The sequence below is a fragment of the Triticum aestivum genome, chromosome 6B, assembly GCF_018294505.1.
Source record: "Triticum aestivum cultivar Chinese Spring chromosome 6B, IWGSC CS RefSeq v2.1, whole genome shotgun sequence".
Classification (NCBI taxonomy): Eukaryota; Viridiplantae; Streptophyta; class Magnoliopsida; order Poales; family Poaceae; genus Triticum; species Triticum aestivum.
Window position 1 is genome coordinate 304,599,380 of NC_057810.1, and position 18,360 is coordinate 304,617,739.

At 45.1% G+C, this 18,360-nt stretch overlaps 1 protein-coding gene across 1 annotated transcript; it reads right to left on the reverse strand.

The window, feature by feature from the left end:
- Positions 1-16,022: 16,022 nt before the first annotated feature.
- Positions 16,023-17,086, reverse strand: LOC123137022 (uncharacterized). The gene has a single exon (XM_044556558.1). It carries the CDS (start codon positions 16,976-16,978, stop codon positions 16,415-16,417), a length of 564 nt encoding a protein of 187 aa, XP_044412493.1. The 5' UTR covers positions 16,979-17,086; the 3' UTR covers positions 16,023-16,414.
- Positions 17,087-18,360: the final 1,274 nt, after the last annotated feature.

Here is an 18,360-nt window from a genome sequence, read left to right on the forward strand (position 1 = left end):
ATTGGAATATTAGAGGCATTAATGACTCTAAAAAATGGACAGCTTTGTTTAATAACATTAAGGAACCCCAATGCTCTATTGTTTGCTTGCAAAAAACTAAGAAAGAATCATTTGACTCTTCTTACTTGAAGAACTTCTGTCCCAGAAGGATTGCAAAATTTGCATTTCTACCATCTGTAGGTGCATCTGGTGGTCTTTTAGTTGCATGGAATGAGCAAATATTCACTGGTCAAGTCTATCACTCAAATGAATTCTCCATACCAATCCAATTCACATCCAATCACAATGGAGACAAATGGATCTTAACCAATGTCTATGGTCCCTGCCAACACTCTGAAAGAACCCAATTTCTGGACTGGTTACAAAATTCGCAAATGCCTGATGATTCACACCGGCTATTATGGGAGATTTTAACTACATAAGATACCCACATAATAGAAGTAGGGAATGGGGTAGTATCACTGATATGCTTGCTTTCAATGAAGCAATCAATAGGCAGGCCCTCATTGAAATTCCTCTCAAAGAAAGAAGTTTTACTTGGAGCAACATGCAAGATGCCCCACTATTGGAAAAACTGGACTAGTGTTTCACCTCAGAAGCTTGGACCCTCAAATATCCTGCTACATTTTCCATCCCTCTTGCTAAAATTACATCCGATCATGTGCCAATTAAAATCCAGATTGGTTCTTCTATTCCCAGAGCTAATATCTTTAGATTTGAGAACTTTTGGCTAGAACATCCTCAATTCAAAGAGGTTGTCAGCAATATCTGGACACAAGATGTGGAAGCTAGTGACAGTGCCAAAGTGACAACTATTAAATTGAAGAGACTGAGAAAAGGATTAAAGAACTAGGCCAGAAATCTCTCTGACTAAAAAATAATAATTGCAGACACCAACTTCATGATCATTTGCTATGATACCATAGAGGAGTTCAGGGTGCTATCCTTAGAGGAATCTAATGCCAGAGCCATCCTCAAACTTCATTTGGAAGGCATCCTAGAGAAACAGAGGAAATATTGGAAGCAAAGAGCCACCATCAGGAAGATCAAGGTTGGAGAGGCCAACACTAAATAATTCCAGGCTAGGGCTACCATCAAGTTCAGAAACAACACCATTACCATGTTGAGAGATGAGCAGGGACATGAACACCATGACCATCAGACTATGGCTGCAATTCTATACAGAGCTTTCAAAGATAGAATGGGGACATGCACTACTACCACAAACCCACTCAACCTGCATCAACTGCTACAACCCATGGAAGATTTGTCTGAACTTGAAGCACCTTTCACCAACAAGGAAATTGATCAAATAGATGCCTGCAGACAAATCATCAGGGCCAGATGGTTTTAACGCTGCTTTCCTTAAAAAATGTTGGGATATCATTGCTAATGACTTTTATAAGATCATAGAAGATTCCCATTCAGGACAGATCAACATCTAGAGTATTAATTATTCTTTCATCACTCTGATCCCAAAGAAAGACTCTGCAACAACCCTAGCTGAATTCAGGCCTATTTCTCTCTTGAATTGTACCCTCAAGATCATCACCAAACTATTAGCAAGCAGACTGCACAAGTACATTCTCAAGATGGTGCATAAGAATCAGTATGGTTTCCTGAATAATAGATGTATCCAAGATTGCCTTGCATGGTCATATGAGTATATTCATCAATGCCACCAAAGCAAGAAAGAAATCATTCTACTTAAATTGGAATTTGAAAAAACATTTGACATGCTTAGCCATGACACCATCACAGAATTTTTGCAAGCTAAAGGTTTTGGAGCTAAATGGATTCGTTGGATTAAGATGATCTATGGAACTGGCTTCTCATTTGTACTTCTTAATGGGGTGCCAGGAAAGCAATTCTTATGCAAAAAGGGGGTTAGGCAGGGAGACCCATTATCACCACTGATCTTTGTGATTGCAGCAGATATTCTCCAATCTATCTTCAATGAAGCCTACCATACTACTATGATTCAAGCTCCACTGATTCATACCTCTTGCCCAGACTATCCCATTATCCAATATGCTGATGATACCATTTTGGTGGCAAAGGCTGATGCTAGACAACTGATGCACATTAAGAATCTCCTGTTGCATTATGTTCAGTACACAGGGCTAAAAGTTAATTACTCCAAGTCCATTATGATTTCTATCAACACTCCTGCACAGAAGATGGGTGAATTATCCAACCTCCTGGGCTACAAGATTGGATCTCTCCCTCATACTTATCTGGGGCTACCACTCTGTTTGTCCAAGCCAAGGGTAGAGCTTTGTCCCCACGTTGAAACGTATTGAAATGTTCCACTATGCTTTCCATTGTTGACAAGTTAACACTGTTGAAATCAGTTTTCACCAGTCTACCCACATTTTCATGTGCACCTTGGAAATTCCAAAGACTATGATCAAACAAATCAACACATATCTTATGAACTGTTTTTGGAGGAAATATTGCACACAAGAAAGAGGGACAATCCTCATTTCATGGGACACAGTCTGCAAATCTAAAGAACAGGGAGGACTAGGAGTCCTTGACTTAGAGATGCACAACCAAGCTCTGCACATCAAATACGTTCATAAATTCTTCAACAAGAATGATACACCATGGGTACACAGTATCTGGGAAACTCATTACCAAGACAAATTGCCAAATGACACCAAGATTGGATCATTCTGGTGGAGGACAGTTCTAAAGCATTTTCCTACCTTCAAGAAGCATGCAGTGTGTAAGGCAGGTCAAGGGAACACAATTATCTTATGGTCTAATAGATGGCAAGACACACCACTTTCTATCAAATACCCAGAACTGCACTCATTTGCTATCCAACAGAACATAACTCTTCAGAAATCACTGGAACACAATGATATCAGCCTTCTCTTTCACAGACCCATGTCACAGGAAGCATTTGTTCAATACAATGCATTGAAGACTTTAATCAATGAGAGATTGGTAGAAACTGGAGAAGACAACTGGTCTTACACATGGAAGGCTCCAAAGTACTCAGCCATGAAGATGTACAAAGCTATTCAGGGATATAATCCAACACATGGCACATTCATACTTCTTTGGAAAATAGCATGCCATCTGAGACATAAAATCTTCTTTTGGTTATTACTACATGATAGAACCAGCACCCAAAATATGCTACACAAAAGAAGTATGTATCTTGAGGACTATAGTTGTGCCCTCTGTGCTGAAACCACTAAAGAAACGGTGACTCATCTTTTCTTGGACTGCCCTTTGCATTGATGTGTTGGCATTCTATTGCACCCCATAAACATAGGGACATGTCGACCTATGATGAAATCTACCTAACCTTGGAATCACTCCCTTCAGAATTTGCTATGGATACCATCATCATGGGCTGCTGGAGTATTCGGATGACCAGAAATGACAAGATTTTCAGAAGAGCCACACCATCAGTGAATACTTGGCAATACTATCCAAAAGAAGGAATGAGGGCCATAGAATTAAGAGCAAAGACACATAAGGCAGACAAGATCCACAATTGGATAGAGAATAATCTTTAATTCCTTTGATGTTTCATAGAACATGCATTGGTTGATTGGCCTTCTTTTTTTTCTACTTTTGTAATTGTACATAATATTTAATGAAAATTTACCGTAGAACAATTCTTGCCTACAAAAAGACATGTCATGCAGTTTCTATCTTCACAAATATAAACCCTTTAGTAAGCGGTTGAAGTCTACAACTCCTTCTTACCTCAGTTTCAACCAATGGTACTTCATGTTTTCTCTTTCTGTTATTATGAAGTGCAAATGTAGAGGATGTTGCCTTGGAGTCTATGGATGCAGAAGCCAATGCAGAGGCGACCTCTGTCTCCAGATTGCCCTGTCCATGTTGTGGGGGTTCACATGTGAGAGGGATCAAAGTAGGGCAGACTTTAGGGATTGCAAATGGTAGAGTAATGGGACAAGTAGATCCAAGTGATATGATCTCCCAAACTTTAGATGAAATGAACTTTTCTGCCCAATCAAACTTGTTTGGTGGGAGAAGGACTACTGAAAGAAAATTGACCCAATCAACAGGTACCTGGATTACTTCTTTTCTCTCTAATGTAGGAGCAAAATGTTTCTGCCAAATCATGGCCCCTTCTTGGCCAAGGTGTTCAGTCTCTCCATCTTTAGCCACACCAAGTACTTGGTCCCCCTCTTGGCTAGCAATTTGCATATGACGTGAGTGGATGGTGTGCTTTTCATTAAGGTAAGCTGGAATAGGAAAACTAGGTGGGCAGTCATGTCTAAAGAAGAGTAATCACCTGAATTGACAACATTGTAGTGATTAAGTAGGTTTTCCTCCTCTGTAACAGTCCTCTGTTCAATAACTACATTCTCTGTAATTCCCTCTTACCGTGTCATAGTACCAACAGCCATAGTGATAGGAAAAGCGCTTGTTTTATCCAAATTATCATCCAGTTTGGCTGCATTAGCCAGCAATTCCAGTTGCATTGGGTCCTCCGTTCCATCACCATTTGGGATGTCTGTATGCTGATAGATTCCAAATGAGATCAATACTGGGCTGAATAGGAATACCTGGGACATTGATAGCTACAACAGCAACAAGTGGTTGTTAGTCCTCAATAGGTTTTGGGCCATGCACATTGAGCCCAACAACCTCACTTAAATTTGGTAGCACAGGTTGAATGGGCGCCAAGGGCCAGTAGCAGAGGCCAAAGAGTTATCACTATCTGATAGCACTTGTGACATAGTGATGCTACTGTTATAAATAGCATTCTCAGCAAGTTCTCCTCTTCTTCCATTGGTGCCATGAGATCATCGAGTTCCAGAAATTCTCCCCGGTGGAGTTCCAAATCAATATTGGGGTTCTTCTGTGGCATAGCCCAGTAACCCCATCCAGGAAGCTGATCATTTGCATCTTCTTCTTCATTGTCAGGTCTGCATTAACATCATTATTGAGCGCTAGTTGTAGATTAAGTTGTTGTGCTTGCTACTGATTAACTAGAGCTTGCACTCCCTCATGTTCATGCTACTAGAGTGGCCCCAAGAAGTGATTGCGCCGATTTGGGTGAAACTTGGCATGTTGTGTAATAGGGTGGGGATTTCCATTGAGTGGAATAGGATATTCATCAGGCGCCTTTATCCCAAGTATTTGTTGTTTCAGAATAACAACATGGACAGTCAGAGAGTCGGTATGATCCCCATCTCCAAAAACAATGTTGGTAGGTATATCTCTCAGTTCCCCACCTTAACTTTGACCATTTGGTTAGCTCTGGGGCTTTTGACAAAATCCCACATGAAAAATTTACCAAATTTACTAAAAACATTATTAATCTCCTGGATATTTCTTTTGTCAAATGGGTAACTACACAACAGTATCCAAACCTCTCTATTCTAATCTAGTCTCCTCCAGTTCAGCCCTTTATTATGTTTCTCAAAAATGACATGCACATCGGTGTAGAGATGAGGACTATTGGTGACAAGTTCATCACAATCAAAGAAACTGTTCATCTTGTGCTTGTCCAAAAGGGGCAAGGAGCTATCTCAGAAACCCCAAGTGCTTGTCTATGAAGAAATTAGAGAGTACCTTGTGGATTGTGTTGAATTCCACTAGCAGATTTGGCATTGGGACAATCATCACAATTGCTCAATCTTCATGATTTGGCGGAGTAGCACCCGTTACCACTCTAACCCTAGCCGTCCTCCCTTCAACTATGATGCTCTAGTGATTAGGTGGAAGAAATGGATATGGGTCAAAGGGGAATGTAGCCATCACCACCGAGGTGAGACTAGTGTTGCCGACGAGTTACGGTGTGGTGGCGGGGGTTGGATAGTAGCAGACTGCAGGCAATGAGCGATGGAATATTGAGCAGCGATATAATGGTGGCTACCAACCTGGGTGGGAGACTGCGAGGAATTAGTGGCAATATTTTGACTGGTTGGCTGATTGACAGTCCTTGCCATTTCAATTGTAGGAATAGTGGACTCTTGCCTCAGAATGAAGAGCGGTGGGTTTGGGCGTGGAGTGGGATCGCACGAGTAATTGGGTTGGGTTGAAGAGTAGCAATTCTATGCAATATGATCCCATCCTTTACAGGCTCGACATTTAATCCGGTTGGTGCAGTTGGGCCTGAAGTGGCCCGGGAGTAAAAAATAGACACAGAATAGGTCTTGAGACCGATTTTAAATACTCTGTGGTCCCGCCCTAGTGGCACTAACTGCCCGAATGGATGAATTACGCCCTTCATTCCTGTTATGGCCCGCAAATGCCGACTGATTTGAATTGCCTAGATGACATGTTAGGATCTAGAAAATGAAGAAGTATGATCTATGTAGATACCTAGAGACTGAGTGCATTGAGGTAGGTTTTCCTATGATGTCTACTGAGAACATGTGTTCACTCATCCTCTTTTTCTTGAAGATATTGGTCTAGTTCCCAACTAGAATTTGGACCACCACTGCCCTAGAGAAGGAATTTGACGTTAAGCATAGGCATAGAATTGTTACCTTCTTTGATAATAGAAAATCCCACCTCCTTAGATGACACCGTGAACTTGAATGACCAATTCTGGAGCAATTTAACCTTGAAAAGGGATGCACGGCCTCCAAAGCAAGCAAAGAGGATAGTGCCAACTGATTCCTTGGCGAGGCTGATCTGTGATCTTGTGAATTCAACAACTAGGAGAAACTCTTCTAGATCCTTGCATTCCTTGAAGTTGATCGGGACACCCCACTTCTGCCAAACATTGGTAGCAAAGTCTTGGCCCTTGTCAAAATTGAGATCTGCTAGCGTCGTGATGAGATGATGGGTGGTGGCTAGGATGATTGGGACAAGTGGAGGGCGCCCGAAAGGAAGCTATGGGACGCCGACCTGAAGAGAGGTGCAGGTTGTGGACATGGAGGCCGGAGTGGCCACAGGCGTGAAGGAGGAGGGTGCTAGAGAAGGGAGGGCACTGGAGCGGGCTTGTATCGCACATTTTCATCTAACAATAAATTGGCTTAGGGGCTATTGTTTGCAGATTGTGCGGAATGTGTTGTGTATGAAGCATTTTCGATGCTACCATATCATAGCTCACAAATCAATGAAAGTTAATGAAAATATAAGGGAGGTGTTTCTAAATTTTTGTGTGGATGTACGTGTTAGCGTCGTCAGCATGCTTGACAATTTTCATGTGAAACTGAGCTGTAGTGTTTCGTCGGTGAAAGAACAAATTTGGGGTACATTTGGTGTTTCAATCTGATTTTTTTTCCACAGGCCAAAATGTTTAACATTTTTGCCTAAAAATTTGTAGGTATACATAAAATAATTATTGGGATTTGTTTGAATTTCAAAACTCATTTTTCGCGCGCAGAGCACGTGCTCCCGGGAGCCAAATTGGATTTTCGGAAAATATATCTCGTACACAACTTTACTTTGAGTGAAACAAATCAATTAATAATGTTGTACCATTTCCCCTCAATAATAATAATGTTGTACTATGATACATACTAGACAACAGAAAGTTAATCTATACCAATATAAAAGAAAGCGAATTGTCGAGGTCCAACAAATCTCAGTCGTTCAACCACACATTTATACAACCATCTATATCACTTCAATGTTTAGCAGTAAACACATTTAGCACAAAATAATTTAGCACTCTCCACTAACTAATATCATGTATAGTGTGGACTTTGGCATTCTTTAACAAATATTTTGTGAACGTGAGCATTAACCAAGTAATTGTATCCTAACTAATATCAATATGTAATTTATATCTTGCATGCTATTAATGTGTAAAAAATTAATATCTTGAATAATATTAACATTTTTTTCTCATTGCAAGAGTGCATAATATTAACCTATCACGGCCTACATTCTGAGATGAAGGCCAAAAGGTTACTTCTTTGTCTCCTGGGGATGCTAAAAGAGGAGGATCCCATATCCTCGAACATGCTCGCAAAGTACACCAAGCTCTTCGAGAAGCCTTTGGTGGAGGATGTTGTGCAGGAGTTTGCCTATTTCTACGGTTGGCAATTTTTTTAGGCATGCCTCGTCTGATCAACCAGGCCATCTCCTGGCTCGACTTGTCGTCAAGTGGAGGCCGATGCTTTGTCTCGCATCTGGGAACCTTCTAGTGTCCATGGATTACATCCGCACGACAATATTCTGGCAAGTGTGCAGGCTTAATTGTTGTGTCAAGCGTGCCGTTATTCATAGCATGATCACCTTGGTCACGCCTTGTATTATCTCTATTGAGGAAACCAAACTATCTTTTGTCTCATAGTCCCTTCTCGTCGGAAGTCTAGGTGCTCTTTCAATGATCACTTCTTCCTCTCGATATCGACACCTAGGATGGGATTTTGTCGGTCAGAAGCGCTCGGAGTTTGCTCTATCTAATCCCACTATTGGCACTCACCACCTCACGGTGTCAGTCTCTCCTCTCGCCGGAGACTACCATTGGTGGCATTCAGTAGTCTACGACCCTCAGATGGCATGGACAAGAGGTCGCCTTCCTTGCCATGCTCCAAGACGCTTGCTTCTCTTGATCAAGCTAGCAGCTAGTGGGGGCGATTTCAACATGATTTCCTCCTCTTGATAAGAATAATAAATGTATCAATCATCATGCCATGAGTCAGTTGTGTCATTTCATCACTGACATGGAGTTGCATGATGTCTATCTCTACGCGAGATGATACACATGGTCGAATGAGCAAGACAACCCCACACTTACCATTGCCCGCTAGTCATTGATTTCCCCTCCTCGATCAAATGGCAATCGGCATTTCCATTTTGAGTGATTCTTGTCATAATTGGATGGATTCCATCATGTTATGTCGTAGGCTTGGTGCTCAATGGACCCGAATACTGGTCCCTTATGTCTCATCTTCATGCGGCTCAATGTTACCATGTGCTGCCTCAAAAGCTGGAGTGCAAAACCATTGGTGATATACCCCTACAATTGCTCCTTGCATGACTTGATGCAGCTTAAGCCTATGTGCTCTCTCCTATGTGGAAACATGGTTGCGTCGAAAGCTCAAAGGTGCATACCTCGGGATCGCCTCTTTGGGGGTCTATTGTGTGGCAATAAGTGAAGTTTGCTTGGCTGTGTGAGGGCGGGACGAACTTCACCTCCTTCAAGATCCATGCCACCCATTGATGGTAGAAAAAACATCTCTAACCTTCATGTGGGCCATGAGATCATATCCGACGAGGCTGGCCTAGCATAGGTTGGGTTCACCCACTTCTCCAACATTGTTGGATCCCCTGACGAGTGAGAATTTTCCCTCAATATGGAAGGCTGGCTCCCACTCAGGTTTGACCTGTCCGACATTGAGCACCCTTTCACTGAGATGGAGATCCGGAAGGCCGTCAAGCAGCTCCCCGTTGACAAGGCGCCTGGGCTGATGGGTTTACCGCAATGTTTTCTTCATGCATGTTGGGTGGTGATCAAGGTTGACATCTTCGGGGCCTTTGACAAGCTCTTTCACCTTCAACTATAGGCAGATAAGTTTGATCTATCTACTCGCTAAACTATTTGCTAAAGACCTTCCGCTCCGCCTGGTCTTGTGTCTTTGAGTTGGTCTCTTCTATTAACTAGTTCATTGCTCATGCATTGCAACGGGGCACACGTAGTCTAGTGGTTCAACACCAATCTTACTTAACATATACGTTTAGAATCCTCATGCATATTAGGTGAACATGTCAGAAAGCACGTGCCAATGAATTTAAAAAATGCTCTTTATGTAATGACAAGAAACAATAATACAAAATTGAAACCATTTGTAAGCCAACACTTCAATTTTAGAAACTCAACTGGACGTGTAGAAAAATAATTTATGGGTGGGATGCGAGATAGCTCCATGGGTGGGAAGAGATGGCCCTACATGGGGAAGGCTGGTAGAACCATGACATGAGGTTGAGTAGTGGCAGAAGCCATGGAGGTTGTCTAAAATAGTGTATGAGCTCCAGAAGTTTGTAAAAACAAAGCTTGACACTATGTTTGGATATAGATAGTGTGGCAACCTCATCACGTGAGCATATACAAGGGATGCACCAAATTATTTGATGTTTGTCCATGATTGCATTAGCACGCACAAATTCTTTGGCTTCATCTCCATCGCCACACACTTGGTGCCTCCCAGCGCCTTCTTCTCCTTTGTTACACCTGTCCACACTATCACAACGGCCATGTCATTCTTCATAATGGGCACAGTTACCAGCGAGAACATCATCTCTAGAAAAGCAGCAGCTGGTGTTGTTCATGAGTCACTACACAACAAAGGTATGGGGCCTCCGTTAGAAAAGATGATGGCACTGCCACGGGCAACAAGGGTAGCCCGCTGATCTCGGCTTGAAGCATGGAAGCCGTGTAGGACAAGCTACACATGTGTTTCGCATGCTTGCTTGGGACCGAGTGACCATTTTTTTATCAAGACAGAAAAACGGGCGAGCTTGAGGAACTAGCGCACACATGCAACCGACTGAAAAAAACACCCCTCCAAAGCTCAACGCAGGGGGGACTTGGGGTTGGGAGAGACAGGCGACAAGAGAGAGGTGTTTGGTGGAGGCCGTGAGCGGGCGCAAGCAGAGGAAGGGCAGTGGGGATGAGAGATAACTTTTTTATATAAAGAAGAACAATCGCTATTAGTTGCATGCTTCAAAGACTATGATGGTCCACTTGCCAAGATAAGACAAGGTGGCTTTGGAAGTGAACATATGACCACAAACTCATTACTTTACAAGTAGGAAAGATTGATGTTCGCAACATCTATGGCAACTCATCCTAGTTCAACAAATGGCGAGTCTTCTCCACAATCTCATGGTTCCCAAAGTACCCCTCAAGCCAGATATCCCACATGCCTTTGATTCCATCTCATGGTATCTTATGCTAGAGACCATGGGACATCGTTGCTTTGGTCCTCCATGACATGAGTGGGTATCGATACTTCTCTCCTCATCAATGGCGTACCCAGTCCACCTCTCCATCACGTCAAGGGCCTTCGCTAGTGTGATTCCCTCTCACTGACGATGTTCATGCTGGTTATTGATGTCCTCAACTCCCTACTACATCATGCCATGAGGTCTGGAATCCTCCATCGCATCACCAATTTCCATCCTGTGCTTCGAGCATATCGCTCTCTGTCGATGATGTAGTCACCTTCTGCCACCCAGATAGAAAGCAACTACATGCCACGCACGAGCTCTGCCGAGTGTTCGGTATTGCCTCCGGCCTCAAGCCAATTTCCTCAATAGCTCCACCACCCCTATCCAATGATCGCCCATCAAATCAAGGACATTGGCACGATGCTTGTATACCCGGTGTCATCCTTCCTAACAAGCTATCTAGGTTTGCTTCTTTTGATGAGGAAACCGACCATCTCTACTCTCATTCCTCTAGTGGAGCGGATGGAGAAGAAACTTCCTTTCGAGGGCTTCCCTTCTATCCCATGGAGAATGTCTCACACTGGCAAGGAATGTGTTGTCTGCCATGCCGGTTCACTTGTTGTTGGACATGGCGCTCAATCCCATCATCATGAATAAAATCAACAGGTTCATTCAGGATTTCCTCTTGCATCTTCGCCGGGAGGTTAGCGGCAGCCACTGCCTTGTCAATTGGTCCAAGGTCTGTCATTTGATCGAGCTCGGTGGCCTAAGTTTCCACGACTTGCAACACACCACATCACCCTTTAGAACTATTGGCTTTGGCTCTAGGACACCGATTCATCGAGGAAATGGTGCCATCTCCACATACCCTATGACCCTTAGGTTAGGGGAGATCTTTCGTACATCCACCACTTTGTCGATCTCTTAGTGATGGTCGACCGTATCATTTCTGGACTGATCACTAGTTGGGCAACAACTCCATTGTTGAGATCGCATGTACCCCTACTATCTTGTCCTTCGACGACCGTGGAAGCAACGCCTTGTCTGTGAAAGTGTCTCGCGGCATGCGTGGAGCCATGAGTGTTGCGGCAGCCTCAAGTATGTTGACCTCTGATGCAAAGTGATTCAGTTCCTCTCGACCCCGATCCCAACATGATCTGATGGAGATGGATCTTCAGTGGTTCCTACTATGCGGAAGATGGATGTTCAATGGTTTCTAGTCTGTGCAATCTTGCTACCTAGCTCTCCGCCCTACACTAGAAGATGACATGGAAGGTTTGAGCTCCCCTGCATATTCGGTTTTTTTGAACCTTGAACAGTAGGAGAACCTCCTACTGTGAATGAATTAATATAATGAAATGGTAAAATACATAGTTTAATTACAATCCATCCCCATTTGGGGAAAGGATGAAAGGGAGGGGTCTAGCTAAGAGAGGATAGCAGATGGGGAATAAGGTATTTATGCTTCTCCTTCACCCTATATGTAAGGAGAGAGAAATTTGTTTTTAGTCTGTCTAGCCAAGAGGATCTTGATGGAGCAACTCCAGGCTGCCAGCAAGAATGATTCCATAAACAGTGGCTGGCCCCAAGCTTCTTTGGCCATGGTTATGTTTTGGAGTCTAGAGCCACCATGGGGCCAAGAAAGGCCCAGGCTGGTCCAGCAATGAGCACTGAATTCACATTGAAAGAATAGGTGCTCCAGAGTCTCTTCTATATGTAGCCCATAGAGTATGCAGTCATGGTCGCCTCCTATATTGTAATGCCTGCGTTTAAGCATGTTTCTTGTGTTGAGTCGGTCAGATAGGAGGAGCCATCCAAAAACTTTAATCTTCATGGTCGATTTGGATTTCCAGATCCACCCAAATGCTTGATGAGCATGTATATCTCTGAAGCAAAAGGTGTAATAACTGTGGGCAGTGAAATCATTAGTCCCCCCAACGTATGTCCAAAGATCATTGTGTGTGTGGTCATTGGATAGAGCAACATCCATGGTTTCGAGCTGCAACTTTCTAACTTCTGCATCCGCTTGTGTAAAGAGGGGTAGGTGAAACGCCTCCCTCAGTGACATGATTGCCAAGAAATCTCTGACTGAGTGGTCCTCATTGTTTACATAGGAGAAGGCACGTGGTTAAGTTCTGCCAAGATGGTGTCTCTCCACTGATCTTTCCAAAATAGGACGTTTACACCGTTTGCCACTTGCACCTTTGTGATTCCTCTGCATGTTGGCATTAGTTTTGCCACGTCTCTCCACCAGAACGAGCCGCATGGATCCGATGCATGGGGGATTTGTTCCGTGTAGTATGTACTCCAAATAAGTTGCACCAGGGCACATCCCATCCATTTTAGAATTTGTGCAGGTATTTTAACAGTAAGGCGCCCCTTGTATCCTGAGATTGACGACTCCAAGGCCTCCACTTTCTTTGGGTCTACACACCATATCCCATGATGCCAACGAATTACTTTTATCTCCTTGCTCAGTTTTCTTAGTCCACGGGCATTTCCTACGTATCTTGTCCAACAATTCAATGATTTTGGTTGGTAGTCTTAGAGTGCAAAGGGCAAAAATGATGAGAGAGGTGATTACTGAATTGAGAATGGACAACTTGCCACCATATTAAATCATGTTGAGTGTGGCAGAGAGCCTTCTCTCCACAGTACAGGCCAGTGGCATGAGTTCTTGAACTGTGGATCTGGTGGTACCAAGAGGGAGTCCTAGGTAAGTAAATGGTATTTTCCCACCACACAACCAAATATGTTGGCTAGGTCTCCACACTTGTCGGCTGCACAATTGATGGGTATGAGAGTCAATTTGTGGAAGTTTATTTTTAGTCCAATGGAAGTGGCATAATCTGTTAGAATATCCTTGATGACTATCGCATATTCGATTTTTCACCAGGCTGGCTGCCCAGCCATGCGCCTCAAATGGCATGATCTACCCCACGCCACACATTGCCTCTTTTACGACCAAGATTTGGAGATGATGCGACACCTCCTTGTGGGTTCTCCCTTCTTGCGGCAGGTCTGACACGATGTAATCTCCTGTTGTCGTTTTACAATCATCTTTTTTTTGAAAACACTTCCACTCTCTTGTTCTCGCCATTGCATTGACCATTTGGAAGCACCGTAACTGTTGTCTCTTTGATGATGATAAATCCTCTGCCGCGCCTTCGTGTATTTGGGGCTGAGCAACCCCCTTCCCCTGCTAGTGTACGCATCGATGGGATGCCCCTGTAACACTCTTTCTACATCAATTAAAAGATACAAATCTAGCATATTCCTGAAATAAAACTTAGTTTGCATAACTTGAGGATATTTATTCCACTTGAATAATGAAGTATGTGATAGGTAAGGGCGTCTCCAACATTGTCCTCCAAATCGGACTCACTATCTGTTTATAGACGCATCCGAACGTGTCCATGGACACGAACAACCGAAGTCGTCCATCCCACACTATACCTCAAATGTCTGCTTCTGTTAACTTAAAATAGATATCATCCCGCCAAATCTTATAATTTTGATTTGTGATTCGTACTAGTAGCCTTCCGTCAAAGTGTACGATTTACATTATCATAGTACACACTCTATATACATCCTTCCGCCAAACAACATGACACTGAAAAAACCACTTTCCTCCAAACAACTACGCCAGAGAAAAAAAAAAGACACATCCTTCCGCTAAACTAATAGCATGCTAGCCGCATCCTTGTGCTAAACTATGAGTGTGTGCATGAAAAAAATTAGTGGCTTCCGCCAAATCTCAAACATGCTAGCAGCGGCTTCTGCCATTTTTTATTTTGAAATATACGTGGATAGAGAGGAGAGGGGTACGTGGTGGCTTTTTATTGGCAAACCGGATGTCCGGACGCCCGCAAAGCTCCCGTAACTTTGCGTCTGGTTTGCGGGATTTCAGATAGCTGGACGAGTCCACATACATATCCAGGACAACCTTGCATGATAAGCTGCATCCAGACAGTACGGTTCAAATGTTTACGGGTGATTTGAGGGCCGGTTTTGGAGATGCCCTGAAGCCAAATGTTAATTTCTTTCTAAAACGGCGGCAAGAAGCTTGCTCCTTTTCATCAACTAAGCAGAGTTTTAAACATACAATGCCTACCTTTTCTTCCCCCGGTGTAATAATATAGTACTCCAAATGATGCGCCGCGCCTAGACACAGATTGCCGTGTCAGGCTTCACATACGTGAAGATGATTGTCGGCAGGATGTAGACGTTGCGAAAGGCGTGAACTGGACGCTCGTCCCAAATGGTTGAAGCAATCAGCAAAAGGCAGCTCATCTCACTAGGAGTAGAAACCCATGGACTAATTAGCGACCATATCGGCATAAAAGAAGTCATGGAGAATTCAAGTCTTGCAAGCGACGATTCAAGCAAAAGCATGTCAACTGAGCAATCACCCATTCACGCCCAACCCCCTTTTTCTGTGTGGGCTTGAATTGCACCACGCAGACAGAGGGAACAGTTGGGGAATGACCTGGTCAAATTGCTCTGAAGAAGTGACGGGTAGAATCACACCTGTACTGGAGTGAACTAGTGTACATCGCTATACCACTTTATCTTATATTATCTTCTCTGTTCCTAAATATATCCAGATGATTTGAACTGCCGGAACGTCTTATATATTTATATTTAGGAACAGAGTACATGATTCGTCCTGGAATTGGTTGGTTCGTTTCAGCTGCCCTTGCAGGAAAACGAAATCAAGAAATCATTCGCAAGAGAAATCCCACAGCACCGGATCCCGCCGAATGGTTCTAACCGAAGATGATGATTGTGCTTGTGCAGGGGCATCGCCATGGGGAATGAGAATCCATTCCTTCAGGAATCAGGACATAGCCATAGAGAATCCGGAATTCAGTGGGCACGGCCTGCCTTTTTTTTTCGCAACACTTGTACTAGCATTTCAGCTAACCAACTCTACTAGCGAGCTTCCTCTTTGGTGTTTCATCTCAAGAACATGACACGGTTCTATCAGGAGCGGATAGGTAGCTGGCTTCAGCCTTGATTATTCTATAAATATTTATGTTTATATAACAATTGTTTTACGGTTTTCGGCTCAAACAAGAAAAATCAGGAGGGGAGTAGAGTGCAGCGTAGCCTTAGTAAACATCGGTGGAGTCAGTTGAGTAGTAATCACAAGAAACATGGCCAGTATGTAGTCTAGTAGTAGTAACAGTATGTATGTATGTAATTTACATCTGACACAATCTTATTCTACATAGTGTCTATATTACATAAGCAGATAGACCATGATACAAGGGGAGGAAAGGATCCTTATGTACAAGGACAACACAGAGAGCTTCTGTCGGTGGCCAACAAGGACAGCACGAGCAGAAGCGCCGCTCACACTAGCGTACATATGTATGCCACATCAAATATTGTCAAAAATCCTACTACAAGAAGATGAAAGGAAAAGGAGGAAGCAGAAGGGCAAAGAAGATCAAGACGCGCGCGCTCATACTACGTACTACTGTACTAGCTCAGCTGCACAACTCGTACCGGGAGCAGACGGAGGCAGAGCAACCTGGATGGATGGCTCGCCGGCTCATCACCAGCCGTAGACGGCGCGGGAGCACTTGACCTTGATCCACTTGACGCTGCGCCGCACCGACCCCTTCACCTTGCCCTCCACGTCGTACACCTTGTAGGCCACCAGCCGCTTCTTCCTCTGCAGCTCCGCCTCCGCCTCGTCCGTCTTGGCCGGGGCCGGGGCCTCGTTGTCGACCAATGCGGAGAAGGAGGGGGTGTAGCTCCTCAGGTTGAGGGAGCGGCGGCCGGCGGAGGACCAGGTGGCTGCGGTGGTGGTGGCGGCGTTGGGCCCCTTGGCCTGGGCGGTGCCGTCGGAGAAAGGCTTGTAGGAGGCGCTGTAGCACCGGAGGTTCAGCCCCGGGGTGGGGCCGGCGCCGGCGCCGGAGACGGTCCTCGTGCTGCCGCTCCGCTGCACGGCGGTCGCCGCCACGGGGCGGGACAGGGAGGTGGTGCTCCTGTCGCGCTGCACCTTGGTGGGCGCGTAGGAGACGGCGTAGGAGGCGCTGTGGCACCGGAGGTCGTTGGCCGGCGCGGCGGCGGCGGTGCTCCTCTCAGCCAGCGACACCGACCTCTCCATTGGCATCTTGTCCCGCTCTGCCTACGTGTTCGCGCGGGTGTGGTCACTCTCTTGTCCGCGGAGCTCTGGCGTGAGGAACTTATGGCTGGCTGGTGGCGCCAAGCAGGCAGATGGAGCCTTTTTATAAAAGTGGCTGGGGGTGTGTGTCGATCAGCTCCGCCAAACATGTTGCACGGAACGGTGCACGCTGCTACCTACAGTGTATATGGTTTGGATTGTAGCAGACCGGTTCCTAGCCCAGGGTCGGGTTGATAGCTTTCTCTCTCAGTTTCCTAGGGACAGGGACGGCGGTATTGCTGCTGCTGCTAGTGTGAGCTCGGTTCATTCGTTTTCTTGATGTTCTTTTGGCCTAACGCACCACGCCAGGATGAGATTTTTTTGCTTTGCGTGTGTGCGCACAAATCATTGGGCAGCCCAAGAGAAGCGTGAGGTTTTTGATTTGTCTGCGTGTGCACAGGTCATAGGGCGGAAAACAACCGTGGGAGTGTAGGGGTTTCTGCAGACGTGCCCGTGCTTTTTAATCGAACCAGCAGGATGGCAGGCAAATGCAACTTTTGCGGTGACTTCTGCTTTCAATAGCACAGAAAGGCAAAAGGTTTCGCGGACGTTGTTTTCATCTAAAATATGCCAAACCTGCTTCAACAATATGATTTGGTGAGTGCTTAAAATCTGACCGCCTCTCACACTCGAGGGTTTTACGGTCCCTAAATCCTAAGGTCTCATTTGGTTTCACATGATCCCACGGGATCCCTGCCTCTTCCCCTGGCCTTCCCCAGGCCGAGAAACCACGGATAATTTTATCCCGGGCAATGCGCCAACGCATTTGGGGGCCCACAAGACCGGGGCAGCCCTGCCCTTTCCACGGCCTATCCCTGGGCGAGACTTCCACGCCTGATGAGATCGGGGAGGAAACCCTTGTCGCTCGGCCTCGCGAATGAGAGGCGGCGGCGGCAAGATCGAGCGCTCCGCCCTCCTCCGTCGAATGCTCCGCCCTTCTCCAGCAACTGGAAACGGCTCACCCCCCATCCCTTCACCTCCATGCTCCACCCCTCCGGCTGGGGAGACGGCGCCCGTTGCGTTGCTGCTTCATGGCTTCTAGTAGGTCGATACTGTTCCATGGCTTCCCATAGGTGAGGCGTGCAGCAGCCCCCCGAATGGTCATGCGAATCTTTCACGTGGTTTTAATTTTGTCAAGAATATTTCGACGAGGGCCTCTCTTCCCCGGGACCATCTCCCCTAGCAACCAAACAAGCCTAAACGTTGTTGATCCCGGGCGAGGAGTGGGGGTGCTAATCACTCTGATTTTTATTTTTTCTATCCCTTCTTCGCTCTCAGCCATTGCTAAGGCAGCTGGCCGCTCTCACCTTGCAACCAGTGGTTGGGGTCAC